This window comes from Melanaphis sacchari, unplaced genomic scaffold (assembly GCF_002803265.2).
Source record: "Melanaphis sacchari strain LSU unplaced genomic scaffold, SCAv2.0 Contig241_pilon_pilon, whole genome shotgun sequence".
NCBI classification, from domain to species: Eukaryota; Metazoa; Arthropoda; class Insecta; order Hemiptera; family Aphididae; genus Melanaphis; species Melanaphis sacchari.
The window spans coordinates 129,595-145,589 of NW_020271116.1; the positions used below are offsets into that span (position 1 = coordinate 129,595).

The 15,995-nt window shown below is 26.5% G+C and overlaps 1 protein-coding gene across 1 annotated transcript; it reads left to right on the top strand.

The window, feature by feature from the left end:
• The first annotated feature begins 8,471 nt into the window (after positions 1–8,471).
• Positions 8,472–9,212, top strand: LOC112594846 (protein ALP1-like). Its single transcript, XM_025339858.1, has one exon. The coding sequence runs from the start codon at positions 8,472–8,474 to the stop codon at positions 9,210–9,212; it is 741 nt and encodes a 246-aa protein (XP_025195643.1).
• Positions 9,213–15,995: the final 6,783 nt, after the last annotated feature.

Sequence of the window (15,995 nt, forward strand, 5' to 3'; positions counted from 1 at the left end):
ATAATATACAAAATTAAATTAATTTACATTTGAACTTGGTAATGAAATATTTTAAATGATCTAAATCATTACTGAGTAAATTGTTTTACTGTTATTCCGTGGATTTTAATACTAACTACACTATCATGTTTAAAATGTTTAAACAAGACAAATATTCCATAGCTTAAAGCTCATAGATACTACTAAGTTTTAAGTCTATATAAGTAAATATGTTAAGTATAATAAATATATATTAATATTAAGTTCAATATGTTTTATGTAGGTATCAAAAAACACAACATATGTATTCAAAGATGTCAGAGATATATTATACAAGAAGGCATTTTAACTAGCTAAAAACTAATTAAATGTTAAAAATGTTAAACTTTTTAATTGTACTAGATTAAATGGCTATTATTGTAAAAATCTAAGCTATTTACATCTAAGATACAACTATACGCTTTTTTAAGAAGTTTGGTATAGGCAATTTTAAGAAAAGTTAAAATTTTAAATTGGTATCTTTACATGGTACTTCATGGTACTTATAGCTATATAACTGGTCGTATGTCAGAACCTTATTAATTGGTTTTTTTAGCATTAATAATGAATCACTAAAACTACAATCAACTAATAAGTATCAATAACAAACAAAATAAATACCCAATTTTATATTATTTGCTATTATATACATATTTTAACAGTTTTAGTTTTATTCTTAAACATAAGCGAGTAAACAATTAATAAACAAATTTATTGTTTATTTTAAAATATTAATATTCACATTGCTTTAATTGTTTTTAATATGCAATAACTATAATAAAAAAAAATGTAAAGGATATGGCTTTGGTGATTTTTTAGTGCAAAAGCTTCCAGGGCTCAATAATGATTAATTTTAGTTAATCACATATTTACATATTATTATGTTATTGCAGTTAATGTACAATGACTTGATTTTATTTCAATATATTAATTTCGTACACAGTAGTATTAAAAAATAAAATTAATCAATTTCAGTCTATGCCTCACAAGTACTCGATTTTCAATAAATAAGATGCAAAAATTCAGAAATTACACATAGGGTACCTATTAGTTAGTAGTTACTCTTATACTTCTTGTTATTCTTTTTTTATTTCAATCCATAGGTTGGTTTGCAACTCTCCTTCTCCATTCTGCCCGGTCACTTGCTGTTTCTTTTAGTGCCCTAGAGCTTCCAACTCCTGCATCTTTTTTGATTTGTCTAATAAAAGTATTACGAGGTTGCCTAGGTGGTATTTTCCCTTTGGCCATTGTACCGAGCAGTTCTTCTGGATGTCTTAATATGTGTCCTACCATTTTCGATCTTCTGTTAATAATCAAATACATTAATAAACGTTCCTCTCCAACTATTTCCAGTACATCTTGGTTACTTTTTCTTTCTATCCAGCTTATTTTTTGCATTTGTCTCCAGACTCCAGGGCCACATATCAAATGATTTTAATGCTTTTCTTTAAATTTCATTTATAATCCATGTTTACAATCGTATAGTGCTATACTCCAGACTTATATTTGAATGAGTCTTTTCTTAGTGTCGAGATTCAACTTTTTAGACGTGAATAATTTGGATTTTTACTGAACGCTAATTTGTTATAATAAATTTATTTAATTATATATACTGTCATTAAATTCGTTGTTAAAAATTATTGTTTAATGCTTATTTATGTTTTTAGTAAACACGATATATGCACCAACAGTCAACTGTGGATACTGCAATTAGTTGTAAAAACATTATTTATTACTTTGCAACCAATGATATTATATCAAATTATTCCAAATATTACCTATGGTCAAAATGTTTGTACCTAACTATTTTTTTCTTGCGCAATGCACAGAATATATGTCAACTGTCAAGTGCCCTTGTTTACTCTGCCATCGATAATGCATTTTTCAATTCACTAGGTATGACTTAAAGTATAAGAGATTCTCTTTCAGGCTAAGTGGTTTTCTTAAAACAATTTCCAGATGTGTAGCCTCTTAGTTCGAAATCATGGTTGTAGATATATCTTTATAATACTATAATTTATAACCACATGGCTAAGGTTAAACTTAGGATTAACTTTTGACCTCCTTTAAATCATGTATTAGCATTAAGTCATGTTTATGCAATTTAAATTTGTTATACGATTAATGTGTTTTTTGTTTGTTATTATTTATTTACAATTATATACAGGTTAAATAAGTATTGTGTTTCGGCGTATATCTATACATATATTGTAGAATTATATTTGATAAATAATAATGCATTTAAATTTTTATTTATTATTATTTTAATCATTTTAGCAAAAAAAAATTAAAAAAATGTAAACAACAATTAATATCAAATAAAACATTTTTGTTATTTATAAAACCTATTAACTAATGAAGTTTTAAAAAAAATATTCTTATAAATATTATATTATATTACAGAACTGACCTTCATTATATTACATTACTTTGTTTTTTAATATAAAAATGTAAGTTTTTGGAAGACAATTTCACAAAAAAAAATATTAACTTGTGTTGCATGTTAGAAATATGTTTAATTTATTCGAAAACAATACAAGGATTTATATACTTAAAATAAAATCTCTTTTTTTTTTTTTTATTTAAATTTGTATATTTAAAATACTACTAACTATAAACTATAGTTTCAGCTTAAATTATAATTTAAATAACTATTCAATATAAAATAACACTCAAATCAATTACACAATAATAAATATAGAAACCGTTTTCATATTTTCCAGAAAAGTAGTGAAGAAACGTACAGTTTTATTTATTATTTATTTTAAATTTATGATGTCAATACCAATATGTATATATATTGGAACACAGCGTGTAATTGCATCCTAAAAATAACGAAAATTTGTAAATTGTTTTGTAGTTGAAAATTTATAAAATAAACAATTTTTATACCTAGCTAAGGATTGATAATTGAACACAAAGTTTTTCATAATTATTGTTCTTTTTAGCCATTTTAAGTTTAAATTTGTAGGAAATTATATATTTAAATTTTGAATAATGATACCTATTCATTGTTATGCTATAGTTAAAAAACATTATTAGCGAAGAGTGAGGACACTACTGAGGACATACAATTGTTATATATATTATTATATTTTATACTCACAATTGTAGTTACAAATGTGATGTTTTTGATAAAAAATAATTCAACCATTTGTATTACTGTATTACTAATGATATAACTAATCACTTTAATAGAAATGTCAAAAAACATATAATGAAACATACTTAGTGATGTAGGATGATGAACGGTTTTCGCTTAAAGTCGTTTTTTTTATTTTTATATAGGTACTATGATTATAAATTATAATAATTATGATATATCACTGAATTCAAATTTAGCACATCCATTACAGTGACCCATTGGATATATCAGAGCGGTGTTTACATGCTAACTTTTTAAAGTGTTCATTTTTCAATGCTGTATCATTTTGTTTAATTTTAGTAATGCTAAAACATATAGATTACTTCCTAAACATTGCAGATTATCTACAAAATATCAAAAACAAATGTAATTTTTATAAATATACTTTACGTTACCTAGTTTAAGCTCCTATCTAATTTGAATTCTAAAAAAACAATTTTTATTCAATAGAAAAATATTTATAGATTGTAGTGATTGTACGTTACACATTTTCAACTCTAATTTAATTAAAAAATTAAAATTATAATTTTATAAAATTCATATTTTCAAGTTTTTATCTAGGTACAATTAAAAATAACCTAACATTTTCTTTCAATAGTGTTCTGTATAATTTAAAGATATTTTTCTGCTAAATTCAAAACTACTTTTAGAGTGAATGATGTGATAACATAAATTTATTTTTATTTTCTCAAAACTTTAGGTCTTTTGAACTAAAATTGTCATTAATATACATTAATAGTGAGTTATTACAAAAATGTTCTAATATTTTATAAATCTCTACCATCATGGAAATACCTCTTATCTAAAGTTATTAAAATTGTCCAGGAGATACTACAAATACTATATAAATCGATATACATTGCCTCGTTTAATTTTATTAATTGGTGTGTAATGACCTAAAATCATGCCCATTATTTTATTGAAATATAACATAGGCTATAGCCTATAGGTTAACATTATAAGCCTGTGTTGTTAATATTCAACTGAATGTTTACCACATAAACAAAAATCACAAAATTATATAACTGCAAAATTTATAAGAATTTTCATTTATTTTGATTATTTTTATTACCTTATTATTATCATTATAAATTAGCTTATTTAATAAAGGGACTTGTTATTTACATCGACTGAAATTTTCTTTAAATACATCTACTAAAAACACATCTGGTAAAATTCTAGGTAGTCTAACTATTCTAGTTAGGTAAACAAATTATTATTAATTATAAGATAGATAGTTATTTACAAAATGCCTCATAAGTCATAATTTAGACTTCTTCTAAAAAAGAATCCAATATAACAGATCTATATATACGATGATAAAAAAATAATTCAATAAAATTAAATGCTATAAAAGGATAAATTAAATGCATTAAAAGAGCACTCTCAAACTTCATATATTTAATAAAATCATTTTCTTAATACTTCAAGTCAATCACTCAGCCTTATTATAATTAAATAAATATAATATAATATAAATATTTATATACCTATAAATATTAGAATAATATCTAAAAATATTTTAAATTTTCGTATAAAAATATATTTTATGTTTATATTTATAACACTTAGGTACATAAACCTTTCACCCAAAACAGTAATTTATAAACATTATATAAATATAATCTTATTTATTGAATATTTAAAATAAATTACCAAGTAAAAATAATTAATAATAAATAGCAAGACAATTTATATAAAAAAATACGTAATATCGTACTATTTTTATTATTAAAATTTTTATCATTTAATACTTACAATGCCGAATTTAACTACTGTGCCACTGTAACTTGTAAACACAAAAAAAAATTCTGCCTTTTTAGGCACCTATATAAATAAATAATCCACCTAATTATAATAATATGGTATTGAAATAATTAAAAGAACTAAGTGTATGTTGGTAAAATGTACATATTATTGACATTTCTCTCAAGTATTACAAACTACAATTATGAAATAAAATATAGTATTAATACATGAGTACATGGCCCATGTATTATATATGTATAGTATAAAAAAAATATATATTAAAAATTAAAATGTGTGCTGCTAATATAAAAGAAAATATACAAGTACTGTGGAGTAATACATTTTTTAAGAACGTTAATAATTTAGATTAATAATTTTCTTCAGCAGTGTCTAATATTTAAGCCATGTTATTTTCTTCACTATATCTATAGTGAAACTATTTTATATCAAATAAAAATTATAACACGTTTCTGTTTATTGAAATAAAAAAAAAAAAACCTTATGTAACAGTGTGACACGCAGACACAAACATCGCCTTTTATTGACACAGAATATAGATAAATTGATTAGGTACAGTGTGTCATAATATTAACATGAAAGTTTTATATTGTTATTGTATACACGGTCTTAGAAATCTTCTAAGACCGTGTTATATACCTACAGCATGCGGTCAACTTAATCGCGTTACGACTTGCGGCCGCACACGAGCAACTTTTTGTTGCGCAACTGTTTTGTCTTTTCCACAAATTCCACTAAGTCAAATGTAATAATAATAATAATATAATCATGATTCACGATGCTGTCGCCTCGGTATAGTGCAGATGGCCTATGGCCATAATTACTAATATTTTTATTCTTCAGATCAGACTTAACTCGCCACTCCCTCTCCAGTAATCACTTCTCATTATAATGTTAATCTATAATATGCCATGTCGCGGTACCTACTATACTATTCAGTATAAGTACCTAGGTACTATAATAGTTTATTTAAACTATTTAAGTATAAATATATATCATATTTATTAAAGAGTTATTCTTATTCGTTTTTTTAAGGATAAAGTCGATAAAGATATTGGACATATAATATATTAATATGATCATATCATTTTTTTATTTTATCAGAATCAAGTAACATTTTTAATGACTATAAATTTGTTTTACGAAATATGATAAAATATGTAACTATCGTTTCCGCGATTTTATTCGTATATTTATAGATAACAAGTCAAAACATACCATACAAAATCAAGTGTATAATTTATCTCAAATTGTACAACAAAATAATTTATACACGATTATATAAATTACAGTCGACTCTCGATAATTCGAAATTGACGGGACTGTTGAAAAACTTTGAATTACCGAGAGTTCAAATTGTTGAGTAGTTCAAAATAACGAGAGGGCAAAACAAATTCAAATTATAGAGAGTTAAGAAAAAAATTTTATTTTTTATTATTGTACATACATACATATTATAGTTATTTCAGTAAATTAGGTGATACATACATATTACAGTTATTTATTGTTAGTTTTATTATTAATATAAAAGATTATTATTTTTTGAAGAAATCTGCAATGGTTTTCTGCTTCATTGAATTTAGTTTCATTTTTTCAAAAATAAAACTATATTCGGCTGACGGCTATCGACGACTCGACGAGTTAAATAAAATTACGATTAGGCTGGCAACACACGGGCGTTATTTTACCGCGCGACATTTTACGGCATAAACAAAAATAATACGCGCAGTAAAAATATTGAACAACACACGGGCGTCATTTTACCGCACAATATTTCTGAACTTGGCGATATGAACAACAATTCTTCAGTATGTGCTGACATGTCAACCATGGCAGACGAAAACATTATTTTGTTTTTGGGTTACCGTTTATTGATAAAAAAGAAGAAAAAAATCAACAGGAAAATGTGGGTTCATCCTTTAGTTAGTTCTCGTCCATCCGAAGGCGCGTTTACTTTAATTTTTGAAGGCCTTAGAAGAGATCCTGATAAGTTTTTTAATTTTTTTCGTATGAGCGTTTCTGCATTTGATGAGCTACTATCCACATACCTGGGAGAAAAACTTTTAAAAATTGATACAAATATGCGGAAGGCTATTTCTCCAGCTGAAAAATTGGCAGTAACATTAAGGTAAGCATAACAATTTATTTAATAATTTTTCATAATTTTATTATAAGAACATTTAGAAAATTGTTTAACAAATGTAAAACATAGGACATATATCTTGTATGTATAATGTGTACGAAATATTATATAATAAATATTAAAAACAAAATAAATATTGAACTCTCTGGTACTAGTAATAAATAATAATAAAACAAACTTTTTTAATACAAATTTTAAATGTAGGTATATAGAAAAAAAATAATGAATAGCTGTTAAATTTTTAAAATGCAACCCTTAAATTTAAATTAACTCATGTTTGGTCCATTTGTAAATGTTTGATCGTCTGTAATTGTATCGGATTGGTAAAAAACTTGAGGGGATGAGGAAGATGAGTTAAAAGAAGGTGCGCTAGATGGTAAGTTATAGTTGTAGTAGGTACGAGGTGATTCATAAAAATGCTGCATTGGTCGGGGTTGTTGATATTGAATCGAAGAGTAGGTGGAGCCATTTTTTATTTTTTGTACTACGTTGATAACTTCTGCTCTAAACATCAAACTTTGATCATCATCAAATTGTCTGACAATAGAAAGCAACGAATCAAAAAATTTCTCATGTTCGTCTTTTTCTTGAATCGCATTCTAACTTTGGCTCTTTTGTTTTGTTGCTTCTTCCAAGTACTCCATGAATTTATCCTCAACATTTTTAGTTTTTTTTTTGGTTCGATTAGAACACAATTCTACATGTTGCATAGGAGGTTCAGCCGAAGAATCAATTATTTGTGATTCATCAAAATATTCTGGTTGTATTTCTAAAGAGCTTGTGGTTGGTCTAGGTTGAACAGTTTTTATAAGAAATCCCAGTTGGTCATGGTAGATATATTTATTTTTTTTTCTTCGCTCTATCTCCAGATTTCGGTTTATTCTCTTTAATCGATCTAAAGTACGCATCTTTAATGTGTTTCCACTTTTTCTCGATGTTATCTCCTATTTATAAATATATATTATAATTAGTTGTTTGAATTCGTATTACAATGATGTTTTTTTTTGTACATAATATATTCTCAGTAGTTTGCAATAGTGCCAAAAAAAGACAAAAACAAAATTAAGAAAAATTAAAAAAATTGTGACAAACGATTTTTGATTTTTTTTAACTACAATAAGAACAACTCATAAGAAAACTTGTATTCAATTTTAAAGTTTTTTTGTTTAATTTTTTATGATTATTATACAGTTTTATAATAACCCACTTAAATTCTTTTTTTTATTTATAACTACATATATTATATTATTTATTATTATATTTAGATACCTAGGAACCGGATGTACATTCCAAGATTTACATTATTTTTTCAAACTAGGAGCTTCAACGATAGGAAATATTGTTAGAGAAGTTTGTAATGTAGTATGGGAAGAACTTGCTCATATTCAAATGCCACCCATGACCGAGGATATGTGGAAAGATACCGCAGCCAAGTTTGAACAACGTGCTAATTTCCCCCATTGTTTAGGAGCGATAGACGGGAAGCATATCCGTATTATAAAGCCATCGGGAACTGGAAGTCAACATTTCAACTATAAACATTATTTCTCAATTGTCCTGCTAGCAATCGTTGATTCTAACTATAAATTTGTTTACGTCGACATAGGATCATTTGGAAAAGATTCAGATTCGACAATTTTTAAAAATTCTACGTTTTGGAATCTGCTACAAAAAAATGAACTTAATATTCCTGAAAGTTGTCCAATATTGAATACTAATATCAATGCAGATTATGTTTTTGTAGCAGATGAGGCATTTGGTCTTTCCCAACATGTATTACGTCCTTATGGAGGCAGAAATTTAACAAAAAATAAACGTATATTTAATTATCGCTTGTCTCGTGCGCGAAGGTATGTCGAATGTGCGTTCGGTATACTATCCAATAAATGGAGAATTTTTCACCGGCCAATGAATGTTACAACTGAATTAGCAGTGGATATTACAAAAGCATGTTGCGTTCTACACAACTATGTACGCGAAAAAAACGGAATAAATTTTCAAGATACTCTGTCTATTGATGGATTAGAGGATGTAAACACTACATCTGACCGTGGCACACGATCAGCAAATGATATGAGGAATACATTTGCTGATTATTTTTCTTCAGTTGGAGCTGTACCTTGGCAGCATGATATATAAAAAAGTTATAGAATAGAACAAAACAATTTTAAACAATGTTATTCAAATATCTAATGTTACTCTACAAAAAATGTACCTAGTCCAAAAACCATTTATTTAGTAATCACATAATAATAATTAATAAGTAACAACATATGTTCAATAATTTTAAACTCAGTATTTTTTTTTATAATATTTTATGATTATTATAATATTTTAAGATTTCAAACATCACTACACCTAATAAAACATAATATTCTATTCTAAATAAATAATTATAAACAATTTTAATAATTTACCTATAATTTTTTGATCCTTTATATCCATCTCTTCAAATCCTTGTTTTATTTTACAAAATATGTCTTTCCAGCATTTCCTTTTTTCGTTTCTGTCCGAGTATGAATCTAATGTCTTATCCCATAATAACGGATTTTCCTCTACTAATGTTATCAAAAGATCAACATCCAAAATATCTTCGTCAAGAACCTGAATTTCTTCATCTGTTGAAGACATGTTGAACATCACAAGCACAAGTACGACTACTACGATCAACAATATGCAAATGACAAACTATTTAATTATCGCGCGATTATTACGGCCCATGTGATGCCGCTCATTTATTTTAGTGCATATGAACGGAAAATACTTATCGCGCGCTATTTTTAACGCACGGTATAGTCAAGGTGCACGCGACAGTTTTTGAAATGACGCGCCTTATTTTTACGGCGCGACACTCGTGTGTTGTGCTCTATTCATTTTAATGCATTTTAACAAAACGCGCCGTAAAAATACGGCGCGGTAAAAATGACGCGCGGTAAAATAACGCCCGTGTGTTGCCAGCCTTAGAGACGATTAAGAAATAAAACGATAAGGTTCTAACGATATTATTCTATAGTTATCGACAATAATAATCTAAATTTATACACGATTGTATAGTAAATTATTAAAAAAAAGATTATAAGAATACAGATAAAATACATTTGGTGAATATATTATGTACTTCGAATTTCCGAGCATTGAACGAATGATACTTCGAATTGTCAAATGTTAGTGGCCAGTTTTCCCAAAATTTAATTTCGAATTACCGAGTGTACTTAATTGCATTGTTTTTATTCGAATTACCACGTGATTTTCAAGGGGCCGAGCATTTACTTCGAATTACTGAAGGTTTCGAATTATCGAAGGTTTGAATTATCGAGAGTCGACTGTATTATTAAACAATTTGTTTTACTTTTATCACCATAACGTGGTTTCAATTAGAAACGGTAATACTTTTCGTCTATTTAAATAATACTATCAGAAGCACATATTTATAATTGTGTTATAAAAATAATTGTTTAACTGATTATATTAATGTACCTAACTAATTTTCCATTCTTTTGACAATTTTAGTGTATTTTTTAGTGTTTAGAGCATTTTTGACAATTTGTTCATAAAATAAATAAGAATTTTTGCGATTAACAAGAGACTTTCAGTTATCTTTGCATTTTTTAAGGGCAATTTTTGAGATTTTTTAGGGCATTAAAATCCCAGCCCTACTAATAACATTTTTAATCGGCATCTTAACAGTAAAATACTCAATTTTGTACCTACCGTATTAATTCTAATGCCGTTTGAGGTTTAACGAGGCAACCTGAGGATTGTTATGATTAGATAACCTTGGGCTTTCATTTGTATACTATATAATAATATAAATTACAACATTTTACAAGATTTATTCATGTAATAACCAACTATTAATAAGTGCTCCTCTTTTAAATCATGATCAATTGTATGCATAAAACGATCTAAAATTTAAAAAAAGAAACTATTCAGTTATTTGGAACAAATAATAAAATAATTATTTTTCAATGTAATGGCAAAAGTTTAAATGTGACTTAAATAAATATAAAAATATAATTCTACACCAATAACCAAATAAAAAAGTAATTGCAATTAATGTTTAAGATATATAATTACATATATATGATGCAATATTTGTTCACAATTGATTTAGTTACCTACCTATTTATATAGAAATTTGGTACTTAAAGTATTTTTATTTTTTATTTTTTATTTTATTAACCTTAAGAACATAAGAACAGATTACCTTATATCAAGCTTAACAGAAATAACATGAACTGTTATCAGTCAACAGATTTTTTACAATATTTCATTTTTTTTAAACACTTATGACTAATTGAAAATAGATTTCAACAATCTCATAAGTATTTCATTTAAAAATTAAAATATCATACACGACATATGAGAGAACACATAAATAAGCTTATCCCTTTTAGTTTGGTCACAACTCATCTCATTTCAATATTAACATCACATATAATGTTATATAATATATTAAACTAATTTTTTATATTTCATATAGAATGATAAAGGTATCATTAAATTTAAATTAAGCATCCATTAATATAGTGGCCAACTCAACACCCACTGTAAAACAGAGCAGTTGTCACTTTTAAAGGATTAATAAAATAATAATTTAAGACATGCTTTTGTTATGAATCTCCTAAATATTATGTTTGATATATATATATATATATATATATTTATAAATAAAGATAATTCACATTTCTATAGCATCTTTGTTCATGATATTTATTTGTTTAACTAGATTTGTAATCTAATAAATGTTGTTTTATTGTATTAATGTCATATATTATATTTTTTTTGTTCACATTGCAATTATATTTACAAAAAAGTAAACATTGTACCTAATTTTTGTATAAAAAAGATTATTTTATTTCATAAGTTGTTTATATCAACATAAGTCCTTATTTACTTTTATTTATTTTATTAATATTTTTGTATGTAATACATAATATTATATATCATATTCTTAGTTCATTCTTTTAAAATATTGTAATAAAACTGATAAATCGGTTAAATATAGATAATTCAGAGCCTTTTGAATTATAATTTTAATTAATGCTAGGATGCTTTAGGAAATATAATTTCAATAATAAGTTTTAAACTGATATATTTTATTATTGCATTATCTTAATTCAGTATTATTACTGCCTGTTTCTACATGTCATATGTGGTCTACCACACGTCATATTTCTATAGATCTACCACATAGGTAAGAAATATTACTAATGAATACAATTGTAAGATTATAATATATTTAACGAATATACAATTAAAATAATATGTTGATAATGCACGTCATAATGATACAAAATAAGGATTATATTATATAAAGACACTTTTTAAAAGAGATAATCAATATCAAGTATATTTACAGCAAATTAGAATTATTTCAATATTCTGGTATCATAATCAATTTCATCTAATACTATACAAAATAAAGGTAATTTTTTACAACCCTGAATTGTATCCTGTCAATAGAACCATATTATGATTCTGTTATTCAGGAGTTATAGAAAAAAAAAAAAACAAAATAACATATCACAATATACTTTTCTAATTATTTCATCTTACCAAAGATTTTCTATTCACTTTACTATTTTTTTTTCAGTCGAACTGTTAATATCAGGCTGATTAGAATTATATTCATTTGAATGAATTCATAGATGAGACTATCATACCAGCCGCGCATGTATGCCATCCAAAGTAACGGATCAGATCTTAATTCTTAGAAGGACGACCTTTGAACATTCTTGGGAGTATGAAGTCGCTTAACGGAATCATTACTGGTGTTTTTTTGTCTAGTCATTTCGATTCTTTATAATACAATGAACAATCAATTAATGTCACACTACAAATGTAAAAATTATTAATTTTAGCAGACTTACCTACTTATGTCTGTTATATAAAATATATAGATTTTTATATTACTGATAGGTTAGGTGTTAAGATGATCATGTAAAAAAAAAATGTCTATTTCGTTCGTTTTCGGATACTCGAGTAAATAATTAGACAGAATAAAGTTCTTTCTATATAAGTTCTAAACGAAAAATGAAGGAAAACATTTCGTAGTTACTAGTTAGTCCATGACATTTAGTATTCAGTATTCACTATTCACGTGTTTTTTTTTATCAATTATTATGATTTATAATATCACGATCATGGACTAATATATCTATCAGAAGTCAGAAGCATAGCTATATATGTAAAAATATTGTCTGACACATAGCAAATATTATTCAGTGCCGCCATAAAACATATATTGAGTGAAGCAATAAATGTAGATATCGATTATTGAATTTACAATTATGTGTTTTTTTTGTAGGTGTATAATGCGAAAATGTGTTTTGATTTTTAACTTAGGGTGGTTTTGAATAGAAAATTCAATGTAGTTTGTTTTATTGAGACTGTAAATCGCAAATATATATTATTCAATTCAACAATATGAAAGATAAATATAATTTTACCATCATCAATGAACTTCAGTCCTCATGTAAATGAATTCTAATTTTTTTTTACTAGAAGTAGTTGACTTAAAAACAATTAAACAAATTTTTCTTGTATGTTCAATTATGTCATTGCAAATTTCATTCTTCATTTTACATGTTACATGATTTTTTTCATATAATTATAGAAGTTTTATTGCTTTGTAGAATATATATCCCACATTTAAAGAATTCTTTGATTTTAAATCTATTAATTCGCGAGAATCACTGAAAGGACAATGATTTTTTTCTAGATACTTAATTCATAGTTAGGTACTCTAAGGCTCTAGGCAGTAGGCACCCACTCACTCACTTTACCGATTCACAACAGTGAACAGACCAAATAGGTACGTATTATCTGTTATTGTTATCAATATTACATTTAGCTTCATTAAATGTATGACTAAGATGTACTCAATTAATATATAAATATAACAGATTCATCTATAGTTTCGCAGTTTTTTGTATATACAATATATATATATTATGTAACAAGATTTTGTGTAAATTTATTTACAGTCATATTTGATGTCCAGATTTCAATTTTTGAATACGATTTTACTGATTTTAGTTTTATAAATTTATACAGGTATACAGCTGAACCTAGTGCCTTTATCGGCATCCGGCTATCTGGATAGTTCAAGTGGACAAAAAGTTAACCCTCCTTGTTAATACTTATTACTTATTAGTGCTGTATAGTCATGATGGGAAAGGTTACTAAAACAGTAGCGTTCTGATCACAGTTATCAATGCAATTTAGATTTACCTTTGAAAAATGAAAGGTATTAGGTAACCCGTGTTTACTGTTTAATGTATATCTTAAACCGTACCGGGTTTTACTGTATCAACCGTCCGGTAGGTATTTATTAACAAAATTATTTTATAATGCAGCTCTTATTTATTATGAATTATATGATTTACGATTTACGTGTTAATAGGACGTCGCACCCGCATGTGTTGTCTACGTCTTACACGCAATACGCATACAACATGGTAAATTTTCGTTCACCAGTTTCAAATGTTTCAATAGTGAATTTTTAGTTTTGATATTAGAATGATTTGACCTATGATCAACATTTTAGATAAGAACATTATTTGTCTTGTCTTGTCTCGTTTGTTTTTTACGATATTTTAATTTTTTAGTGAATTATAAGCATTTTCAAGTATTTAGATTTTTCATACTTATAAATCACTTAAAAATTAAGTATCGATAAAACCAACGAGACAACACAGATAATGTTCTTATCTAAAATGTTGATAATAGGTCAAATCATTCTAAATAATTTCTAATATCAAAACTAAAAATTCACTATTGAAACATTTGAAACTGGTGAAAGAAAATTTACCATGTTGTATGCGTATTGCGTGTAAGACGTAGACAACACATGCGGGTGCGACGTCCTCTTAAAGCCAAATCGCAACATAGCAAAACTCAATGGATATTGGATAAGGAAAACGTTTGTTATACCGAGAAGTCGTTACATAATTACATTGCTATTGCCTATTCCTATGATGTAATGAAATTTTCAAGGAAACGATAGTTTTGTTTGTTATATCGAGATTGTAATAATTATACCGTGCTCCATTACACCACAATTCACATTTCACAAGTTCATTTTATTTGTACTTTCTAGGTACCTATTCACTGTCTAGTGTCTACTGAGAGACGTCTCCGTCAATATTGTATTGATTATTAAATGTATTTTATGTGAGATGTCACCTTTATTATTTGATAACTCTGACCATCCAAACACTTCCTGAGATGTCAAAGCCTACCACCATTTCATAGGAATTCAGCTACGCAATACTTAATCGTGTCCATCGACCGCCGAGTTTTTCATACCGTCAACGAATAAGCAACTAGGAGGTGATGACGTTTTTTTTTTGGTATACTATCTTAACACTAAGCGATAGTGAGAATTGTCGTTGCGCTCTAGAGTGGTAAGTGGGACATGTCTGATGTCATATGCATGTGCTGTTGGTAAAGTATTTCCTTAAAAAATCACCATGGCTGGTATTCTTTTCATACGTTGAGTTGTCAGTCGTATACTCGTATAGACATATTCTGACATCTGTTAATAACTAATAAGAAGTCACCTATGTATTAGTCTTATCATAAAATTGCACGGTATTGCCGTAATCATTAGAAGGACCCGTTAAAAATGTTAAGATCTTATGTATGGAGATGATGTTTATGAATTGCATTCAAAAATTCACGAAATGGTTAATATCGTCACGTCGTTTTTTAAGTTTCTTTTATATCTTATTTAAACCAAGGTTTACGCCCGTGTAAGATTTGTTGGCAACAACATTTCAATTAAATATACTCAATTTTTTTATACTTTTGTTATTGTGTCATGAAATTGTATTTTATCATTAATATTATTATAAAGATAAAAGTTTGTTACCTTTGGTTGATATTTAATGTGAAATAGGAAAGGTTAATGACCAA

Coding starts and splice junctions, on each gene's coding strand:
- LOC112594846 (XM_025339858.1), top strand. CDS start 8,472: ATGACCGAGGATATGTGGAAAGATACCGCAGCCAAGTTTGAACAACGT.